Source organism: Somniosus microcephalus, chromosome 3, assembly GCF_052327205.1.
Source record: "Somniosus microcephalus isolate GS21.2 chromosome 3, FLI_Smic_1.0, whole genome shotgun sequence".
In the NCBI taxonomy this organism is placed as follows: Eukaryota; Metazoa; Chordata; class Chondrichthyes; order Squaliformes; family Somniosidae; genus Somniosus; species Somniosus microcephalus.
Genome location: NC_140989.1, coordinates 261,505,833 through 261,528,614, shown reverse-complemented (window position 1 = coordinate 261,528,614; position 22,782 = coordinate 261,505,833). Strand labels below are relative to the sequence as shown.

The window sequence follows — 22,782 nt, the reverse complement described above, 5'->3', positions numbered from 1 at the left end:
ATTGTTTTGGTCAGTTAGACGGACATTTTAGATACTTTGGTGCCTTATTTCAACCACCATCAAAGGAATGCAAGTCCATATTAATACTTGATTGCTACAAATTGCAGGCAGGACTCCCACAGTTAATAGGAGTGAGATACTTATGGTGCACTTAGCCAACAACTATTGCATCTTTTCACTGACTGATGCTGAAATTATAGTGTAAAAGCAGCCTGAATCTGGTATCCGCGCTCAACCTGGAACCATAACAAAGTGGAGTGGGACTCCCTCAAGGAGAGAGTCTCACTCCACTTCATCTTGGAGTCAGTTTGATACTCCCGATTTACACAGTTTAGCATTGTGCAAAACTGAAGCCACTTTGCACCAATGCTCAGTTTGTAGTGTGAATGCACTCTGAAGCAAAATCTTGCAAGCCTGCTTTTAGAATCAAATGTAACCTCTTACAAACTTTCCTGAAAGCGTTAAAATGTTCTGCAGCTCTTACTATTGCGGTGCAGTGGAACCTTGTTAAAATCAGTGCTTACTTACCAGTGGAAATGTACATCATAAGGGAGAGATTTACACTTCAATCAAAACAGTGGAAATCATTGTACAAATACTTAAGCAAGGAGGGCTTAATTTTCATCTCATGCCATTGATGCAGGTATAGTTTTTGATGGCATCAAGTATTTCTGTAATTCATGCAGTTGTAATTTGAAACTTTCTACCTGGGTCAGCAGAAATGTCAACAGTTCAGCAAACAAATAGAGCTATTTGGTATTTTTTTTAAACATTTGAAGCTGGACTATTCTGAGGTGCTGCAAGTCTGGCATTGCGGCAGATGTACCACCCAGTGAATTTGCTTGTACATTGCTCTGTACCTTGATGAGAATTACTTGTCGCTAGTTGGAAGCAGTTCCACTGTCGTGGCCAGGTTTGTGCTAGAGCCTCTGAAGGTGAACATTGGGCCTTCATTTTCTAACATCGAACTATTATAGCCAATTAGTGCATCCGATTTTCTCATATTTGCTATTGTGACTCGGGGTGTTCATATTCACATTAATTGAATTAATAAGCAATGGGAAGGAGTTTGATTTTAAAGGTGGATTTGATTTGATCTGAGGTGAGTGAGACTTCACTCTGTATCACTTGAGCTTGTGCAGTGACTTTATTTCCAAGTGTTATTCCAATATATAACAAGCAGTTTATTTTCTTTTCCTTAACAGTTTGTGAATGGACTGAAAATTTGGTTTGATCATTTTATTTTCCTTTTCTCCCCCAATTAGTTTCCCCGTTGTCGGGTACCACCCATACCCAAAAGCACAGATCATAGAATGATGCATCACAGAAGGAGGCCATTCGTCCCTTCATGCCTGTGCCGGCTTTTTGAAAGAGCTCTCCAATTATTCCCACACCCCTGCTCTTTCCCTATAGCCCTGCACAGATGGGTGACCTGCTTTGGGTAACCAGCAATGCTGCTCTAAAAAAGCCAGGTCCTAGACGCGTGACAGAACAGCCTGGTTTGCCCTTCCTCTGTGAAGAAGCACTTGCACTCCAGTTGGTACGTCCCCATAGTCCTGTGACTGAGATCAGGAATGTGGTGGCATTGGGAGATCAGTCTATGATGTTTGAGCATGTGGCACCACCGCAGTGCCTTTTGTACACTTAAGATTCAATTTTTATTTTTTAAAATTAAACATCAGGAAAGAATGAATAGGCTGGGGATTTTTTTTTCTAGGAAAGAGAAGACTGAGAGGTAACCTGATAGAGGTCTTTAAAGTTGTGAAGGGGTTTGATAGGGTAAACATAGAGAAGATGTTTCCACTAGTGGGGGAGTCAAAACTAGGGGTCGTAAGCATAAGATAGTCATTAATAAATCCAATAAGGAATTCAGGAGAAACTTCTTTACTCAAGAGTGTGGTGAGAATGTGAAACTTGCTACCATAGGAAGTGGTTGAGCTGAATAGCACGGATGCAGTTAAGGGGAAGATAGATAAGCAAATGAGGGAGCAAGGAATAGAAGGATATGATGATAGGGTGAGATGAAGTAAGGTGGGAGGAGGCTCGTGTGGAGCATAGACACCGGCATAGACCAATTGGGCCGAATATCCCATTTCTGTGCTGTAAAGTTTTATGCAATTCTATGTAAACGAGTATGCCTTTGTATACAAGCATTCAAATCTTTGAAAATAACATAAAAGCCACTTGAGTTGTACTCCAGATTTCTCAGGCCTGCAATATCCAATTAGTTTTGAGTGAAATTCTGCACCATCAGATTTTTAAAATCTGTTGCTTATAACTGGAGCTTTATATATTTTTCCCCCCAAAATTTTGTGGACTCATGATCATAGAATACTAGTCCCAGGAATATACTGAGGTAGTTAACTGTGATATTGTAGAGTAAAATTGCATTTTTAAAAGTGGGCTGTAATATATCTTTGTAACAGGATCATTTTTAGCTGAAAGAAAATTGCAGAGCATGGTAATTAAATCTGCTAAACACCAAAATGAGGTGAAAATAGTTGATCATCCCAGTGCACTGTACTTCACCCTGGGGAAACCAAGGATTTTAAACCAGCTACACTATTTCTTTTTATTTAATCTGCACTGGAAACCAAAATATGAGATAATCACGATATTTATTTATTCCCAAACTACAGTAAAATACGCAATCTTTTAGTTATGTGTGTTAAATTCTATTTAAAAATATCTAATGCTAAATGTTTACAGAAAATAATTTCCCCAGATAATCTATGTTAAAAGTTATATATATTGAAAGCCAAAAAGGGCTTTGAGTTTTCACAGGGTTAATAAAAACTCTGTTCATAACCTGTTTCCAAACAGTATGAAGTATCACAAACAATAGGGGCATATCATAATTGTACCGTCCTTTTTAGACAAACTGATTTATTGGCTTGGTTATGCAAGAGCTTCAACCCCACTCAATTGCTGGTTCATCATCCATTCGTAGTATGAAGTAGGAGAGAAGCTGAAAAAGATGCTGCCAGAGTAATAAAGAGATGAAAAAGGAGAAATCGCTTACATCAAACTCACAGCGGTCACCGGCAAAACTCATGTCGCAGATGCAGTGAAACTTATTGGGCAAGTTTTGGCAGAAACCTCCGTTGAGACAAGGGCCCGATTCACATTCATCAATGTCGACTTCGCATCTGCAGGATGTTCAGAAGGAGACTTCATATAAAACATTTCAGGCAGATTTGTTTTATTCTGATGTTGAAGGAATATTGCCCATCAGGGTTTTATTTAGGTATCACCCTAAGCCAAAACAAATCCTAAAGAAGGTGAGCTGTAACTGTGCTGCAATCGGCAGGAGTCTGCAAGCCTGACCATCCTAAATTTCTGCTTGATTAAGTTTCTCAATCCATTAGCCAATTTGACTATTAAGAGCTATATAGATTAGCACTGTATGCATAAGAGTAGCCAGTCAGATAAATATAGTTGCTTCTTTACAGAATGAACTCGTAGGATATTACTTAATATCTAGCATCTTTCTATCCATTGTTCACTCCTGCTGTTCCAGTAATTTTCTCAAACCACTGTCTACCACTGTATTATGGAGTGTTACAAGTTTGCGTCTTAGACATTCTTTACGTTACAGCAGTGCTCGTCACTCCTATACGTGATCTGAGTGTCTTGTGTTTCAGGGTGTGCCCGTACTGTCCAATATCTAACTGTGCAATAGCATATTCACGTCTTTCACTTGTGACCCATGAGCACTTCTGCACTCTTTTTTCAAAGGTTGACTGAGAAAACATTTGGTAAGATAAGGCTAAGTATGAATCATTAAGCTGCTTTATTTCACAGCAAGTGAATGTACAGAGTAAGCTATCCTCAGACTCACTTCAATCAGTACAATTTGTACTGATGAGTACAATTTGGCTTCTTGAAATAATACAAATAACAAACATATTAGGTATCCCCACATCAGTGGGTCATCTTGCTTGACTTAAGCAAAATAACCTCTAACCTCCCTCCTGTATTTTAGCCTTCAGAGTCTGGTGAAAGCTTGTTCCTGCAGCTTTCTCTTTAAAAACCCGACTGCCAGTGAGTGTTTCTGTCTCTGCTTTTTTTCTCCCTGTGTTCACAACCTGAGGGAAGGGTTCTACAGCAGACAACTCCTGCTGATGGGTCCTCCCAACACAAGGGGTAGGAGCTGTTTATTGATTATTGAGAAAGGCTAGCAAATTGCTTATTGTTTATGGCCTCTTGAGAAACAACTTTAACCTTTCATCTCAAAGGTTTTTTTTAGAAAAAGCTCATGTGAATACACTTTGCTTTAAAACCCTAACATTTAAATGTAACTCTTTTCCAAATCCTTTCTGTAGAAAATTGGTCAGAAGTCCTGAGATATGACATTGAGATTGTCCAGGATTGTATCCTTTCTGTGATGGAACATAGCAATGATGGCAAAACATGACATGAATCCAAACTTTCACCCTAGCAATGCTTGTTACCACCTCCTGCACATGCTCAGCAAGTTGGATATTGAGAAAGCTGCTTCCATCACTTGCTATTATTTAAAATGAGCATGTGCCAAAATTCAAAGTGACAGATAAGGACAGAATAAAAATTTTGGATCAAACATATTGTTCCATGTTTTTTCTAACAATAAATCTGTGAGATAAGAAAATTCCAGAGTTTCTCCTGATAAAACAGTTATCGGAGGATAGATTGGATATAGAGAAGGAGCAAGTATGTGCACGTTATCATATTCCTTTTTATTTCTATTTTAGCTTTGATTTTAAAGGAATATTGTTCCCTGTAAAATTATTGGGAAATAGGTGAATGCTTTTCCATCTGTTTATGAACACTCAACATGTGATACATATATTAATGAATTTACTGCAGAGATCATCTCGGCTTTTTGTCTCCCCAGATGGCAGTGATCTCCCTTTAATTGTTTTGCTCAGATTTTATTTAGCTGCCTTTGTGTCTTCTACTGTTCCTTGCTGAATGGCTGTGCTGGTGAGTTATATCCAGGTTCTTGCCTACACTGATCTCGATGTGGTTGCTAGGAGCTAGGTGCAATAAGAGCAGCCTGGGAGTCTTGCTCTTTGAATGCTTTTTTTCTTCTTCCCCAATCTACCTCTCAGAAAGTGATTCATCTCTGAATGTCTCTTCCCTGGTAGTGCTAATTGGCCCAGAATATGTCTGAGCACGTTCAGTTTGTGTTTCACTTACCGTCTTCCAATGAATCCTATTGGGCAGAGACACCTTGTATTCTGCCCATCAGTACAATTTCCCCCATTATAACAGGTCCAATTTTTCTTCTCATCAATGCAGAATGTAGAAGATAATCTAGGATATCTATGACAAAAGAAAATTTGAATGCATTAATTCTATTTTAATTACTGATTATGATTATACTATCCAAATGTCTTGGTGCAGTCACATATTAAGTGCTTTATCTCTTTTATTCCACGTGTTTATATTCACAAAGGCCAGGAATGTTGGTATCGGAGAATTCAACATTCTTTTCCCCATCTTTGCAGCATTAAGCATCCTGAGGTTAGGTGCAATACTCACAGCTGACAATTTCACATTGGTCACCAAGCAGCACTTGCATGTGAGGGGGGAACACAGCACTTTCACATTTGATTCATGCCAGTTGTACAAGAGATAGATATTGTTTTATTGACTGTTGTATCTATTTGGATTATTTAATGCATGACAGCTCCTCCATTCTCTTTTTATATTTTCCAAATACCAGCTCCTCAAATCACCAACATGGCTTGTCCTCCTCTGCTGTAATGGGGATAAATTTGCCCAACTTGCAAGACATTAAACCTGCCCACCTTCCTGTGCATTGCTTCAACTTCAGCCATTGCCCGAGGACTGCTGCTCCACTCTCCAATTCGCGATCTTTGAGAAATTAATATCCGTTTTCTGCTTTGTATATCTGTCTTCAGTTAATTTACAAAACACGGAAAGTCAAGGGATGTAGGAACCTTTTCTATATTTTGCACCCAGTCTCATCATTGACTGTTCCCCAATCAGATACCGCATAGGCTATATGATGGGCCAAATGGCCTCCTTCTGTGCTGTATGATTCTGTGATATGCAGGGTAAAACACTCTTTACTGTGTTCAATAATGTGCTTTAACCCCCAACAAGATTACAAAACCTCTTTACTGTACCCTTGCGAGATTTCTATTTTTCAAGACATTACAGAGTAAAACTGCCAATTGATTGACAATTGGTTCAGAATGAGGCCACTTTTGCACTATGGACCTAAGCCTGTCAGAAGCTGGGTTGAGACTGCTGAAACTAATTTTACACAGGACCTTTAACAGCTATATAAAAAAAAAGAGAGAAGGTTGCTATACCATCTGTTTGGGCTAGATTTGAATCCAATGCTTGAAAGTGAAAGGTGGTCTGTGCCACCCAGTACTAAGATATGCATGTATGCATAACCTAAAAAAAGCATAACATTTCTTTTTTTTTATGGATTCTGCATCCAAAAGATCTGAAGTTGATTTCATGTACAGCATTTTTCTGAAAGATACTTTGATGCAATATACCTGACCAGACTTTATTAAAAGAGCTTGTTATCGGTCACAAGGTTTTACTGACTAAGCATTATTGAAGCTACTTTTCAAGCCATCTCCATCACACGAATTATTAATCTGTAGTACAGGAAATAAATTAAAATTTCAATTAAAAAAAATCAGAATTTGTTAAACAGGGGAGTTTATTATTGGTGGAAAAGTTTCGACAATGTCTCTAATAAACTAACAAATGTTTAGCTAAAGCCAAATAAGTGATGTTGGTGGAATGAAAAGATAGTGAAGATGTAAACTCAGTGCAATAGGCCAAATGTTATAGATGTGTCCTGTTGCTTTCCACACCAAGTTGGCAGAATGTTGGTGAGGGGAGGAACAAAAGAGTCTTTTCCATTATAAAAGGCCATGGTTAATAGAAAATTGTCAAAAGTGATGAAATGTCGCATAGGTTTGGAAATGGAAACTGTAGACGCTCACAGCAGTTGGTTATGTAAGGACGCTCCATCAGCTCATAAAGAATGTTGATGCGGGTTGGGTTGGGGGGGAGGGGGGGTGCAGGTCCAGGGCACTGCTCTAGCATGGACCCTTAAGGTCGTCCACAAATCCATCAAGAAGCCAGAAGGCCTCTTCTCACTGGGTGCACCAGCCTCCAAAAATGGCCCAATCTTCTGCCAGGCCGTGGTCATGGGGATTCCCTGCCCCGACCAAGCCCCAGCCCTGCCTCTGCTCCCTCCCTCTTTGATTCACTGGCCTTGTAAGAAGTGGCTGGAGGCTGATTGGGAATTCAATTGAAGGCTGGCACACTAGCGTATCTTGGTTCCCGACTTTGTTTTCTGGCCCTACCACACCACATTCCCGGCGGCATTATGGTAGGGGTGCGTCAGAAAGCCACAGAATTTCAGTCCCACTGTGTTTAAAATGCTGTAGTTATAGTCAGTTGTTCATGTAGGAATGTGTTGTACAACTATTAGCTGTTTGAATCTGACCTGTTAAAACATAGCCCAATATTTCCTGGGTTTGATGCAGGCATGTGACAACCTGTTTAGCAGCTACCTTGCTATTTGTGCATGATTTGTAATCTTGATAAAGTTGGCAATTAAGCACAACCTGTAAAGAAAGAGATTTTACATCAAAGGAATTAAAGGTATAAAGCACAAGAATCTATCAATGATCAGCTGACAGTAGAGATCAATAAATGTTGGGGTGCATAGAACTCTTGTGAGCATGTGGAGCTCGTGTATTCCATGTCTCTTCCTGAAAGAGGTTATGGGGTTCAAACCAGGCAGGCAGATAAAAACAAGCAGGTTACTTAGCCGCTCGACATTTTCCCGCTGATATTAAGCTGCAGGGTTTTGCAGGCAAATGAGGCACCCACCTAAAGCAGGTGAGAGCCTCATGAATTTGCAGATCAGAGTCCTGTTCTGTCAATAGGACTGCGATGACATTTTAACCAGGGCCTGAGTGGCGAAGCCGCTATGGCTTTCTCGCCACACTGAAGCAGATCGGCAGCTGGACAAAGGATAAAAAGGCCCTCCAAGTGAGTCACAGATTTCCACTGTGGGGCCAAGAGGGGCGGAAGCACTCCTCCAGGCCCCATAAGGAAAGTCACAACTTCTCTTTTCCTGGATTCCCTCTTTTCCTCCCACGAGACTCTCCTGAAACCCCCTACTCTGCCACTTACCCTGGAAGCAAGCCAAGTGCTGCCCAATCTTCCCTTACCAACAACCACTCTGTGCCCGCTGCACCCCTGGTCCGGGTGGGAAATTGATCGGCAACACTTTAATGAGACCCAGCGGTTAAAATCACCATGGCCTCCTGCTGCCTCTGGCGGGCAAGAACTTAACTCACTGGAATGGTTTACCCGCTCTGAGTTAAAATTCACCCCATATTGTGTTTAGCAAGGGATAATTGAAGGTTTACCTGCTCTATTCCAAAAAACTGTAAGGAGAGCCGAAAGCATATTTGCTGCACTATTTGGCTTCAACTAAAGGAAGTCTGATGCTTGAAAAGGGTAAATCAACAATATACATGATCTAATATTGGGAGGGGAGGGGGACTAGCTGGATTGCTCTTCAAAAGAGCCAGCGCAGACTCAATGGGCCGAATGGCCTCCTTCTGTGCTGTACTATTCTATGATTCTATGATTTTTGTAAATCGTCTAATTGTAAATAAATTTGTTTTGACAAAGTGAATCTAGTGTTTGATATTTTCCACTGTCCAGTTTGATGACAGATGCAATGGGAGGCCAACATAAGTTCCACTGTTCAGTATTACTACCCCATAGGATCATTATTAGCCTTGGGCTATGATAATTCAGTGTGACACAGGGTGAAAGACACGGGTTTCAAGTCCTGGTCTAGTTATGGAAACTATTGTCAGGCTGTGTACACAAGAAAGCAGTTTTGGAAAAAGCCTGAATCGTAATACAGGTATTGATGAAATATCTGAGACAAAACTAATTAGAGTCTAATCTCTTGCAAAGGATTATGAGGATTTCCGAAACAACATCATATAACAATGATATTACAGCAAAATTATTTTTTCACTCCCCAGCCTTATTAATAATTCGAGGTAATTTTCTGAAAACGGAAAAATATTTCCTGCACATATTGGTGAATGTTCTTTTGAGGTTTTTTTAAACTAGTCAAATCGGTAACATTTTTATTGCCGCAATTAAGATTATTTAATTATCTCCTATCTGATCGATTATCAACAGCCAGTCAACAAATTGACTTTTGGGTTCTAATTCTTTATTTGGTAAAGAGCAGCTTTTAGAAATATGGTTGCAGCCCGAATGACCATTTCTTAATGCATGAAATGAGTCACTGTAATGAAACAGGCGGAAACTGGTGCCAAGGGCATGGTGAGGTCGGACTGTGTGGATCCCAATTATTTTCACGTTCTCTTTTACTGCGAGTAAAAGAGAATTGACTGCAGATATCAGCACGAGATCTTTCAGTACCTGTTCCATCAAGCAGCCCATTGTTTATATGGCACCGCTCCAAGAGCAATTTTCTTGCCCAGGAGAGGGCAAGTATGAGCATGACTCCCTCCCACCAGTTAAACCATAAATATCTTGACAGCAGAGTGTGACGTAAGAAAACTACTCGGCACTTGGTCTAAGCGTTAAACAAGGCTTTAATCAACTGTTTTACAACATGGAGGTCTAGTTGTGTCCTTCACTAGTTCCTGTTAAGAATGTCCTGCACAAGCTGGGCCCGTGCCCGAGTATTTATACTCTCCCTGGACAGCGCCACCCGCAGTCCGCTCAGTATTATTTCATAAGTTTTTTTCATGAATGACTGATTCACGTCAGAGTGGGTGGGTGGGAGGGGGTGGAGCAAGGGGGAGGGGCGTGTGGGCGCTTCTGCTCTTTCTAAACATTTACATCAACTCTGGGTAAGTTCAAAGAGTTGTTAAGCCAGGTTTGATGTTCATCCAAAACTCTGCTGCCTATATATTAACTCACACCAAGTCCAGTTCACCCTTCACCCCTGTGCTCACTGACCTACATTGGCTCCCGGTCCACTAACAGCTCTTTTATAAAAATAAAAAAATTCTTATCCATGTTATCAAATCCCTCCATGGCATCGCTGTTCCCTATCTCTGTAACCTCCTCCAGTCCTATAACCCTCCGAGATCTCTGCGTTCATGCAGCTCTGGCCTCTTGTGCATCCCCCACCTCCTTTGCCCCACCATTGGTGGCCGTGCCGGCAGCTGCCTAGGTCCTAAGCTTCAGAATTCCCTCGCTAAATTTCTCTGTCTCACCACCTCTCTCTCCTCCTTTAAGATGCTCCTTTAAAATGTACCTCTTTGACCAAGCTTTTGGTTACCTGTCCTAATATCTCCTTCTTGGCTCGGTGTACATTTTTGTCCGATAACACTGGTATGAAGCGCCTTGGGATGTTTTACTATGTTAAAGGTGCTATATGAATGCAAATTATTGTTGATGCTGCACTGAAGTTATATTCCATGCAGTATCAAATCAAAACAGTATGAAACTATCTCTTCCCAGTCTCACACCACTAGGCTCCAGAATCTGTTTAGTGTCTCTGGCAATGCTAAATTGGCAGTATAAACTCCTCTGATTCTATTGCTATGCCCTTATTTTCTTCCTCAAGTTCCTTCAATGCATCATTGTCCTGCTGTTTGCCAAAAATGAGCTATCTACTTAACACAATTTCAGATCACCACACAAACTATGAGTGTTAAGCTAATCGTTGCCAATATTATTTCAGTATTATCTCGAGAGGACTTTCCTAAATACGACGTAACACTTTGCTTTTGCCATGCTTTCTACAAAAGATATGATATAGTTATGGATAAATTTGAAATAACATCATTATCACTAGCAGTTGTCCTTGCCTGAAGCAAAGTTGGTGGAAGTACTATGTGTGCTTAATCGCATTTGTTTTTCCTGCTGGCTTGCAGTGGATAATGTGGCTTGCATCATGCCTGCAATCACCCAATAGTACTGCACAGTTACAACTGTGCTCATAGACTCAAACATCTTGCAAGAAGGACAAGGGTCAGTGTAAGTATAGTGCCTTGGTGAACCCCTAAGTTGATGGAAGTGTCTGGGATGAATCATCAATTAGATATAGCAATTTGAGAAGAAACTAGATAGTCATGAACAAAACAAAGGTATCTGTATTAGTTACTTATATACTAATTCACATAAAGACTATAAACTGTGTTGCAAAGTAAGAGCAGGTTAACGTCACCAGTTTTAATTCTATTTTTAGAATTCATTTCTACTTACTCACAAAATCTTCCAGTGAAGTTATTAGGACAACTACATGAGTAACTGTCTATGGCATCAATGCACGTAGCTCCATTTACACACTTGTGCTTTCGACAGTTGTCTATGTTCACTTCGCAATTAGTGCCCCTGAAGCCAGGTTTACATATACATTTGTATGCTGAGACTTTGTCAGTGCAGTTGCCATGAATGCATGGACTTGACTGACACTCATTGATGTTGACTTCACAGTTCAGGCCTGTCCAGCCTGAAGGACAGCTACATTGATAATAACTAACCATGTCCTCACAGCTCCCATTGTTTTTACACGGATTGGATACACAAATGTTCTTCATTGGGCAGCCCAATAATACGGAATTGGAGGATGTTTTGATAAATTGGTCTCGTTGAGGTTTGATAATGTGCATATTATCATTTGCAAAGTATGATAAGGTGATGCCACCAAGTTTCATCGTGTTCAGGCATCCTGCGAGGCTGGCTCTTTTTTCAGGACCTCCACTCCCTAGATAAATGTCTGTTCCTTCTGACAGAAAGTTCAGGTTCCCACTGACAACTGCACTGGTCACAGTCTCTTCTTTCTTGTCTATCTCCATCTGCCACCTGGAATACTGAAGTAAGGGATCTATCATGAAAAAAGTAATGTCATGCCAGAGACCATCGCTTATTGCTGTTGAGCTGAGTAGGCTCAGGTTGCCCAGGTTATTCCCACTTTGTATCATAAATATTAAATAGCACTTCTGGATACCAACTGTGATAAAGTCTTGCTCCTTTTCAGCATGGAGTATGACAGCATTCGAGTCCCTCGTTCGAAGACTAAATGTAATGTTGGTGAGCTCTCGCTTGATCTTGCCATTTCCTCTGAAAGTCAGGCCACTTTTCTCTCCTTTAAAAGTTGCATTAATGAGGCCTGTATTTAAAACAAGAGGAAGCAAAGTCAGAAGGCTAATACTCAATGTTTCAAACTCAGCAGATCAGGTCTTGAATCCATGTGTATTACAGGTCAGTGGTAACATTGGCCCTTGCGGCCAATAATAAAATCAAATAGTTTCAAAAAATGAAGACCTTCATTATTTTGGTTTAAATTTTATCAAGTACAATAATTAGTACTTCTGATTTTCACACTGCAATTCATTTTGTAAATCCCAGAATTGGAGGAGGCACTTTTGTCATTCCCAATAAACTAAATTAGCAGCAACTGGTAAAGACTGAACCCAACTCGTTAGTAATATGCATATGTCAAAATATGTGAGTGCAGGAGCAATCAATGCTCAGAAAAGTCATTCAGACTAATGGTAACATGAGTAGATTAAACTATTTTGCTAACCAATTATGTGGAAACGAAAGCCCCGATTTTTAACGCGGGCTAGGAGTACAGCAGTCGGGGACTGAGGCAGACGGCAAACCATCCCAACCTTGGCAGCATGAGGCCCGGGTGATTTTAATGTCCGCGTCTCATCTGCATGGAACCTGTCAGTCTCCTGCTCGAAACCAATGGGAATCGGCGGGCGGAAGCGGAACGTCGGGAGGCAGGTGGCCACTGCCAGGGATCAAAAGAATGGTCCCCGGCACTCGGCTAAATCGTCGGGAGGGGGGTTTGGGAGGACCTCATGGGAGAGGGCCTAAATTTTCATTGCGGGACTGAGCGGAACGCGCTGGCCCCTCTATTTTGACTTTCCTTGTGTGACCAACGTGTTCCTCTGGGTCCCACAAGGAAAGTCGAAAAAAAATAAAACTGCTTACTTTTTTGGGCTGCTTCTGGCCACAACTCCTTTTCCCGCACACCGGCTACTGGTTAAAATAACAGTTGGACCCAAGTCCAATCTGCATATTTAAAGAAGGACCCTGCCGGCTTCCGACAGGTGTCCATCTCACCTGCTCAGGAGAGCAGGTAAAAATCGGCACCTTGCGGGAAGAGAGCGGAACCTCAGCTGATGAGTCCCACAGGTCATTTTAGCTGCCTGCCCGCATATCTGGTTTCCTTCCGCCAGGCGGGCAGGGTAAATTGCCCCTTAAGTTGTAGTTTAATGCAATACATGTATTTCGTATCATTAGCACTGCAAACAATTTCCTTCCTGACAAAGTTAATTGCAAATGATGACTATAGTTGGAATTGTTTGAATATAAAACTAGACAACCTCCTGTAACGTTGCACATGGGAAACGAAGATCGAGTATGGTCTTCGGGTGCAGTGGAGTTGGAGGCCAGAGCATGCAAGTGTAATTCGGTCTCGATTTTAAAGTCCTTGTGTTAATATTTGCATTATGAACTCCTACGGTCACATTTATAATGGAAATTCGTCACACTGTAATTATATCCTCCTGGGAGTGGAGTGCCACCACTGGAAAGAGGCTGTAATTACAGCCTGTCAAGTTTATAGAGGTATTTTCCATTATAAATGTGGGCGTGGGAATTTATATTGGAAAAAGTTGACAGGAAGTCCATGCAAATGTAAGATTTTAAATATATAGGTAGATGTGAACATTTCGTGAATATTGAGTTGGCCAAGTCTGCAGAATTTCTTATATCATTTCTGGAGACTCTGACCAAATTCCAGAATCCTTAATACTTACAACCTCTCCTGCAGCAAAAGAGTTTGGGCTCAAAGCAGTTTTTACAGGTCATGTGACAATTATTGCCATGTGACATGCTGTGGATTCATGTTTTGAAAGCACCCCACGTGTGGTTATTTGTTCAACGGGCCCTGTTCTCTACAAACACGTTCATGGTTCTAACGTTTAACAAAAAAAAAGCCAAGGGTTCTGGAATTTACAAGAACTTATAACTGATCTGTAAAATATTCCTTCAGTGTTTAGTCTTCACTAATTGGTGCAAAATATTTATTAAGAGCATAATTAGTTGTCATTTAAGATTTACATTGAGGATCCATCCTTGTGACACCAATATGCAGTGAGGCCATTGTTGATTTCTGGTATATGTTAGCGATGTGAAGTTAATGTTGGGCCCGAAGACATTTAATTTTGGAACAGTCCAGAGTTACACTTTTATGAAACCAACAAGCAACTATTTTCATGATTGTATACAGGACTGCAAGTTTCCAGCAACCCAACTGTAATTATTTTGAAGGAGGTTTCCTACCATTAAGATTGACAACACTTTACCTAGTGCTGGCAAGGAAAGCCAACCCAGAAAATCAATTAAGTATCTTGGTTTCAGAGCAGTGGAGTAATTTGACATGCCTCATTAGGATGTTTGACATGTAAGAGTAAATTTCCCAAGGCTGTGCTTGTGGCATGGAGGGAATAAGTGTTGTAAAATTCGATCCATGTACCTGATGCGTAACGTGCTCCATTTTGCAGTGAGGAAATTTGGCGAGTCTTCCACAGATTTCTCTGGTTTTGCACAGCCTTCTCCCCACAGTATAGCTCACCTATATCAAATAGGTGCATGACTGTTTAAGCAGACATGGCCTTGAGAAGTAAGCTTCTTAAAAGGTGTTGGAGTTTTCAATGTGGTTGTAAAGAAATTATTTTCGCTGTTTCATCTGTATTTGCCTTTGTGCATTAATTCCCGTACTTTTAATTATCACTTACAGCTTGTCTTAAAGCTACAATTTTACTTGCAGTGAGCAAAGTTCTGAAGATCGGAATTACTTTATAGGTTCCAATAGTGTTCCAAGATTTGGAGGAGGAAGATGAATTTATGAGGGGACAAGAAAGATGGATGCAATTACACCTTGGGTGTTATGTACACATCTGTTCTTACCCCAGAACCTGAATTTGCAGATTCTGAGGAGACCTGTTTTTGCTACCTGTTCTTCACTAGGGAGACACTATGCCATGACTTTGACGTTCACTTGCAGACAGCATTGGTGACAAGGATGGCTCTTATCATTGCTGTGATGCTCAATATTGTGTTAAACTTTTACACAACTGGATCCTTCCAAACCACCATAAGGAACATATGCCTAATCAGCCAGGCTGCTGTCCATAGATACATCAAGCAAATAACACATGCCATGTTTGCAAGGGGACCATTCTTTCTTTCCCTGACAGCAGTCTCCTACCACCCGACATTCAGCTTGACAGGACACTGAACTTTTACCAGGTGGCATCATTCACAAGAGTGCAGTTTACCGTAGATAGCCATCCACGTGACCATCCAGACATCATACACTAACCCAATGACCTATACAAAGATTATGGGCTTCCATTCCATTAATGTCTAGGTGGTGTTGGGTCAAAGTATCATCATCAAGCAAGTCAATGCCTGATATCCTGGACGCACCAATGATGACTTGGAATTTGTGCCTATCGTGCCTGGATTATTTGAAGGCACGGGGAGACTGGAAAGGTGGAGGCTAGAAGACCAGAGCTCCCTTCTTCAGCATTGACGAATGACCTCTCCACCTCTCCTCCACGCCCCCCCTCCCCCACCCCCAGAACCTCAGGAAATCCCAGAACAACAACTGAATGGAAAGAAAAGGAGGTACATGCCTTAAACTGAATTGGTGTTGAGCACAGCACTGGTGTGCTGAAGCAAAGATTCAATTGCTTGGATGGATCATCGGGTCCTGCTGTATACTCCAGCAAAGCTGTCAAAAATCATTACCATCTGCTAAATGTTGCACAGCTTCACGTAGAAAAAGGAGTATTCATCCAAGCCAAACCACTGCCAAAGAAGGACAATGAGGAGGAAGGAGTGGAGAAAGGTGACTTGAAGTCAGGAAACATGCTGCACCAGTCAAACGTGGGTTGGTTAATCTATTCCCTCTTCTCGATGCCTGAAAGCCTTTTCTGCATTTGCTACCTGGGAGACTGCATTCAATCTGTCTGCCACCTCCATCCAGACAATTGCAGAAGGGTGACCTTCTCCACAATCTTTTCACATTTCCCATTGCTTTTCTTCTTTTACTCTCCCTTTTATATGCTGTTTTTTTTGCCTTTTACGTGAAGTCTGCCAGACAGATGAACGAACACATAGGCATGCACGCAGATAGAAACGGCACACATGTACGCAGTCATGCACATGGAACTTACGCTTGAGCGAACGAACGGACGAATGGAGGAAGGAATGACTGAATGATTGAACAATGCCAGTTGGACTGGCGTGTATGGATTCTTGGTTTATTAAATAGTTGCAGTTTGTACTGTAAATATTATTGATTTACCTGTAAAATGTATTGTTGTATTTATATTGTTGACCATAATTGGTCAATGAATGTAATGGATTTACTATGTAACTGTTGTTGTTTCAGTGGAGTTTGCACATTCTCCCCGTGTTTGCGTGGGTTTTCTCCGGGTGCTCCGGTTTCCTCCCACAGTCCAAAGATGTGCGGGTTAGGTTGATTGGCCATGATAAAAATTGACCCTTAGTGTTAGGGGGGATTAAATATGTGGGGTTATGGGGTTACGGGGATAGGGCTTGGGTGGGATGGCTGTCGGTGTAGGGACCGGGTGCTAGGGGTGGATGATCAGCCATGATCTCGTTGAATGGCGGAGCAGGCTCGAAGGGCCGAATGGCCTACTCCTGCTCCTATCTTCTATGTTTCTATGTTTCTACATTCTCTTTCCTCCCATGGCTTTTCTCTGCTGTTTCACGCCATCTCTCTTCTATTGCTATCTATTTCCTTTCTATTTCTTTCTTTCTGCTGTCTTTCTCTGTCTCTCTTCTGTTTCTTCATCTCCATTGCTTTGCACCCTGCGGGTAGCACTGCCATTTTCTTCCTCAATTGGGAGTAACCCAATGATGCTACATGTTACAAAAAGAAAATACTGCAGATGCTGGAAATCTGAAATACAAACAGAAAATGCTGGAGATACTCAGCAGGTCAGGCAGCATCTGTGAAGAGAGAAACGGAGTTAACGTTTCAGGTCGATGACCTTTCGTCAGAACTGCTGTTTCTGATGCTACATATTATTCTGATGTTGCCCGTTGTTGCCAATACAATCTTTCATATGTCTTCCTCAAATTCTGCAGGGAGACCACAGATTGAGGAATTGCGGGGGAAATTTTAAATCTACCAGTTTCTGCTTCTGCCCCCAAAATCCATGACCTTTCTGGTGGACTCCAATTCTAAGTTTGTCAGAAGTTAGTCCTGACCTTGAGAGAGTTTCCTACCTGGCCTTGTTGGGATGGGGTCTCAACTTCCCCCTACAAGGGCATCGAAGGAAGGCCCCAGGCCTTACAAAGTCAGGAGTTCCTACTCTAGGCCCAAGTACAGTTGGTCTCACCAGGAAGTGGGCCCACTTGGAGCTCCAGGCTGGGGTCAGGGCCTAAAGCTCTGAATATCAGGGAGCCAGAAATCTTTGGGGGGAGTTTGAGCTGGTCCCAGTGTAAGGGAGACATGTGGAGCATCCAGATTGTTCTTCTGGGCATAGAGGCCAGCCACTGCTGGCATTTTTGGGATCTTCAGTGGGGGAGGAGGGGAACCAGATATTCCCCCAAGCTGCTAAAGACCCGCTTCTATAGGCTCCTTCCCAGAACTTTTGAACTTTGGTGGGGTCAGTGGCGGAGTTCCATGGCGAGGGCAATCTCAGTGTAATTGACCTTTATGAATTTGAGTAGTTAGGCAAGCGGGTGGGAAAACATACAGAAACATTGAATTTTGTAACGCCTTCCCATAGCCATACTTACACTTGACATTTTGAGAGTTCTCAAAACAATTTTAAAAAACTGCATTCTAACATCGTATCGATAATTTCAGTGGGAATCAGTTAGCCATTTTGGCCCAACAATCAAGCTGTGTACTTTGGTCCAAAGATGCAATGGAATCTAATGTTTGGAAGCAATGGATCATTCACTAAATCAGATAAAAGGTGCTTTCAGTTAGAGGCATCGGATGCTCAGGACAATCTTGATAAATATTTAGGGATTAAGGAGGGTAGAAGGGTAGAATAGAAGATGGGAAGAGTGAGTGAGATGTATCATAGCAGTCTTTCAAGAGCACTGAGTTAATAAAAGAACTGAAGGGTTAATATACTTGATAAATTCATTGGCCAGCCATTGGGACTTTTATATTTGTGGAAGGGAGGGAGATTCAATTTAAGCTGCTTATAGATTATTTGTTGGTGTTTCCGAGAAATTTGTTCTCTAGCTGTTTAAATTATTGACATAAATCAATAGATTAACTATTCAGAAAAGGAGAAAACCCTGTTCTCATCTTTCCTCCTTCATGTAATCTTGATGAAGCAAAACTCTTGTTTTCGACTTAACCCAGCAGGAACTTTATAATGTCAAATAATCATTTATTTGGGCTAAAATGTAATATATTAATTGCTAGTAATTTGCAAACACCATTCTCAAGTATTCAAGCATACTTTTAATTCTAGTAGAATAGAAACTCACCTGTCCTACTCATACAATACCATCTTAAATGTTTCTTCATGGCAATGTACATATATTTAAAATAAATTGAGGCATGTCTGGCTAACAGAGAAGAAACCCTACTTGCACTACAATAAACAGCAAACACTTTAAGGGTCATGACTTTGGCAAATGGTACTTTTAACAAAGACTCTGAATCATCAGCATCTAATTGTAAGACTAATTAGCTAGTGGCAAAGTGGAAAAGGTCACTTTACATGATAGCACAACAGAAGGCACGAGGGTTTTGCCAATAATCCAAGGCAGCATAATCCTGTATGTGTGCAGTGTATATAAAAGCTCAACATTTTAGGAGCCAAGCACCAGGTATCCTTAAGTATTTCTTAATGTAAACTCTGAGGGGGAAAACTTCGGTTGCTTTGCGCCTCCCGTTAGAGCCCAAAACAACTAGCGCCCGGGCATGGTGCCGCCTACGCCTCCCGCGAAATTCAGCGGGAGGTTAGCGGTGGTGGTAACCGTTAGTGGCCCGCGGTGCTGCGCTGCCGGCGATGACATCATCGCCGTGCGCAGCGCCCCGCTCGCGTCCTGGCCGCGATTTCGGTAGCGCCCCCTGACTTACCGCTGGACACTATGTCCGATGGGGTCAGGGGGGCCTACCTGTGGCCAGGGCGGTGCTAATTAAAGGCGAGGTGCCAGGTGGCCATTTTTGTTGCTGGCCGCCTGCCAGCATTTGCCCCTGTTGCCGTCCCCGGCCTCCTCTTCAGCCCCCCCGCGGAGTGCCGGCTGCGCTCCATGAGCCCGGCACTTCTCTTGACTGCTGGGCCTTTTTGCCGGCACTAGAATCCCCGGTGGCCCAGCTGGGCCCTGGGCCGTGCTGCGCAAGGCCCCTCCCCTTTAAGAAGTGGAAGAAGGCCTGCAGTACCGCGGCCCTTCCAGTGGTGCCCCGCTTCCGTCTTGGTATGCTACCAATGAATTTTGGCCGCGGGGGCGCTAATTTTTTTGGGGCGCTAAAAGTAGCGCCCTGGTGAAGTTAGCCCCCCAAAGGGGACGCGACTGAATTTTTCCCCCTGAATTTTCAAACCTTTGTCATTTTGAATGAAAATGTTGTGCTGTATCATTGTGAAAAACCATATCTGACCAATTAGACCTATAGCAATATGTATTCACACAAGATGTCCAGTCCCCATAAAGCCCCTGCTTCAGCTTTCCATTTTGAACATCTGAAGAAATAACCCGAGTTCTTTATATTTTGGTGTGATAAAATACAATGGGATACCTGACCCTTTAACATTAGAAAAGGGCACAGCATTAAAATGTATAAAGCATTCTGAATGGGAGTGAATTAGGGTTTTATAAATCCAACAATATTTGATAAAGGAATGCCAGATGAAACCATTTATTCTCATGCAAATTTTTGAGGGAATGGAAATAATAATAAAATCATGCTCCCAAAATCTCTGGGTCTTGCAGAGGGGTATGCCAGGTGATGAGGGGTTGTGGGGGAGGCTGCAATTTGGGGTGAGACCTGATTGCACCAATCTCTGGCCTTTTGCCCCATTACTAAAAGTTTCAAATGGTGGGGGATGGGTACTTCTTGCAGGCATACTGACTGGAGAATTGCAGAGGGGAGGGAGTCCTGGGGCCAGTTTCCTAACTGCAACAGAGAAATTGCTGCCATTGCTTTTTTACTGTGTTACATATCCGGGTCTGGCGTAGATCCCTTCTCAGGTTGAGTGCGATCAGTCACTCCTGTAAGCGGTCAAACATCTTAGTTTTATCGGAGTTGACTCTACGTTTTTGGCGGCGAGACACTGGGAAGTAACACTAGAACCCCCTTGCAAACTTGATCCTTCATGTCCATTGTCTTTTGTACGTGCATTTCCTCAATATCTCCAATAGAGGACTGAGCTACCACTAGATAAAGCAAAGTTTGGTTCCATTTGTAAACGGTTTTATTCCACAGTAAGGTGGAACTATCGAGCAACAGCTACTATCAGAGTTGCTTTCTTCAATTGGTATGACTTACGTCTGCTTGATGATACAATATACAAAGAAACCCACAACATTATCCCACTTAGGTAAGTTGTCTTACTTAAGTTAAACAGAATAACTTTTCTGCTCTACAGTCCCAGGACAGAACTGTTTTCCAAAGCAGCCTCATGCTGCCCGACTCCCTGTGCAGCCCTGTTTCCAAAAAACAGACAGAAACTGTGATGTCTTTGTTCTTATTTTTAAAATCCTCCCTCAAAGGGTTTTCGAACACCATGATTTGAGGTGTCTTTCTGAATACCCAGACAAGTTTATGAATCGACTATTGTTCAGCCTCTTGGAGAATGCACATTCCTTTTGAACCTCCAGCATTAAAATAACTCAATTTCCAAATCCTTTCTTTGGAAAAAATGGCCCCCAAAAAATCAGAAACATGTCAGGCTAGAGTGTCCAGCTAGTAACCACCACCCTCCCACCCCCCCAACCCCACCCCACCTTACTGAGGAGCAAGGTGCCAATCCGATAGTCCTGGCCTCCCACAAGGACAAGGACGGCCCCCAGGGAGTGCTGTAAATGGTGTGGGCAGCCACCTCCTTAATGCAAATGACCTCTAACCCTGAAATCTGGGTTGAGGCCAACAGCAGGGCAGACTGGCAGTCGGAGGTCCCGCCCTAATTCTCTTCTGGTGTTGGAAAAGGGCGCAAGGAATTTCAGGCATAACGTGTTTCAGCAGATGATCTGCTCAAACATAATCAGCTTATTCAATTTGTCTTAAGTTAAAAATTCTCTGTGAAGAATAGAGAGCAAGAGGTATGATTAACGTTAGTGATGATGTTCTCATCGACCATTCTTGTACACACGTATAATTTCTAAACCAGTACTCTATGCACTTTTTGCTTTTGCTACACCAACGTCAGTGTCTTTCCAAGGACATACAAAAGTGCGTGAAAAAACGTCCACTTACAGTCAAATCCGTCACGGAGCAGATTACATTCGGAGTCTAGCGGACATGGGTTGAGCTGGCACCACTTGACTTGGTTGCAAGTTTCTCCTGAAGTATGTGGAGGACACGTGCATATAAAGTCATCCCAGATGGAGGAACAGGTTCCACCATTCAGACATGGGTTTAGCTAGAAAATGTTTTAAAAAGCAGAGGCTAAGTATTATAGAATGAAAAACTATGTTTGACAGATTAAACTTTAGAAACTGAATCTAGCAGTTCAAAAAACATATGATGTATTTTATACCACATGTAATGTCTACCCTTCCACAAAATTATTTTGGTACTTCATGGAATTGATGTCACCATAAGGAACAGGTGGCCCTACAGGAGTTTCATCGGGAAATCACTGAAAGTGCTTAGCACAATAATTTGTATTTAATATTTACATTAACTTTTAGGATTTAATTAGCTAATATGTGATGCCAACTGAATATATGATGAGCCATTGATAATCCATATCCCACTGATAAAATTAACCACAACTCCTACTCAGCCCAGTTGTAAGGTATGAATTGCATCCGACTGCTACACATCATATATCCTCTATTTGGATATATAGGGATAGCATAAAGTAAGCAGAACAATAACTATAAGGAGCATGTGATCTGAGCAAAGGTCTACAACAAATTGCATATTCATCCTGAAAGCTAACAACACAGCAGTGACTGCTACATATCCATAATTAAGTATCTCTCTTATTACCATTTCATCCCTGTCGCATCAGCTAGAATACTGTTCCACGATTACCTTCTGTAACAGCTATGAGTGAGCTCGGTCATGTGTAGTCACTGGAATTCAACCAGCATCATCTTGCTGCAACAACAAACGCAGCAACTTGCATGGTAATGCAGCCATTCCTTGATGATGTCACAGGGTACATTATGTTGAAACTTACAAAGATTCCCCTCATTTCAGTTGGAAATAGAAGGCTCAGCATGGCATCAGCAATTGCACTCCAGCAAGTCCGCAATGCAACAAAAGTGTACACTACAAAGATGTTCAAATGCAGCAATTCTCAACGTTGTTTGAATTTTTTCACCAATGTTTCTCCCCTCCCTTCCTTTCCTGAAGTCTTGACCCCTGGCTGATATAGTGTAGAAGTGTAGGTTACCCTCCACTGCTTCGCCCATAGGGATATTGGCCCAGAAATTTGGGTCCCAACGCATGAGGGGGAGGAGGGGGAGGGGGAGGGAGGGGGAGAAGGGGGAGGGGGGGAGAAGGGGGAGGGGGGGAGGGGGAGG

At 42.0% G+C, this 22,782-nt stretch overlaps 1 protein-coding gene across 5 annotated transcripts in view; it reads right to left on the bottom strand.

The window, feature by feature from the left end:
• crb1 (crumbs cell polarity complex component 1) overlaps positions 1 to 22,782 on the bottom strand; it is a 176,560-nt gene that overhangs the window by 18,299 nt on the left and 135,479 nt on the right. For 3 of the 5 annotated variants that reach the window (XM_085982398.1, XM_085982395.1, XM_085982396.1), the window contains exons 8-11: positions 21,503 to 21,668; positions 11,266 to 12,172; positions 5,182 to 5,307; positions 3,023 to 3,149 (exon numbers count right to left, since the gene is read on the bottom strand). In XM_085982398.1, the coding sequence (XP_085838524.1) occupies positions 3,023 to 3,149; positions 5,182 to 5,307; positions 11,266 to 12,172; positions 21,503 to 21,668 (1,326 nt within the window). Of the gene's footprint in view, positions 1 to 3,022; positions 3,150 to 5,181; positions 5,308 to 7,489; positions 7,611 to 11,265; positions 12,173 to 21,502; positions 21,669 to 22,782 lie in introns of those variants that run through there. The other 2 variants (XM_085982397.1, XR_015077644.1) reach the window with 2 other exon arrangements.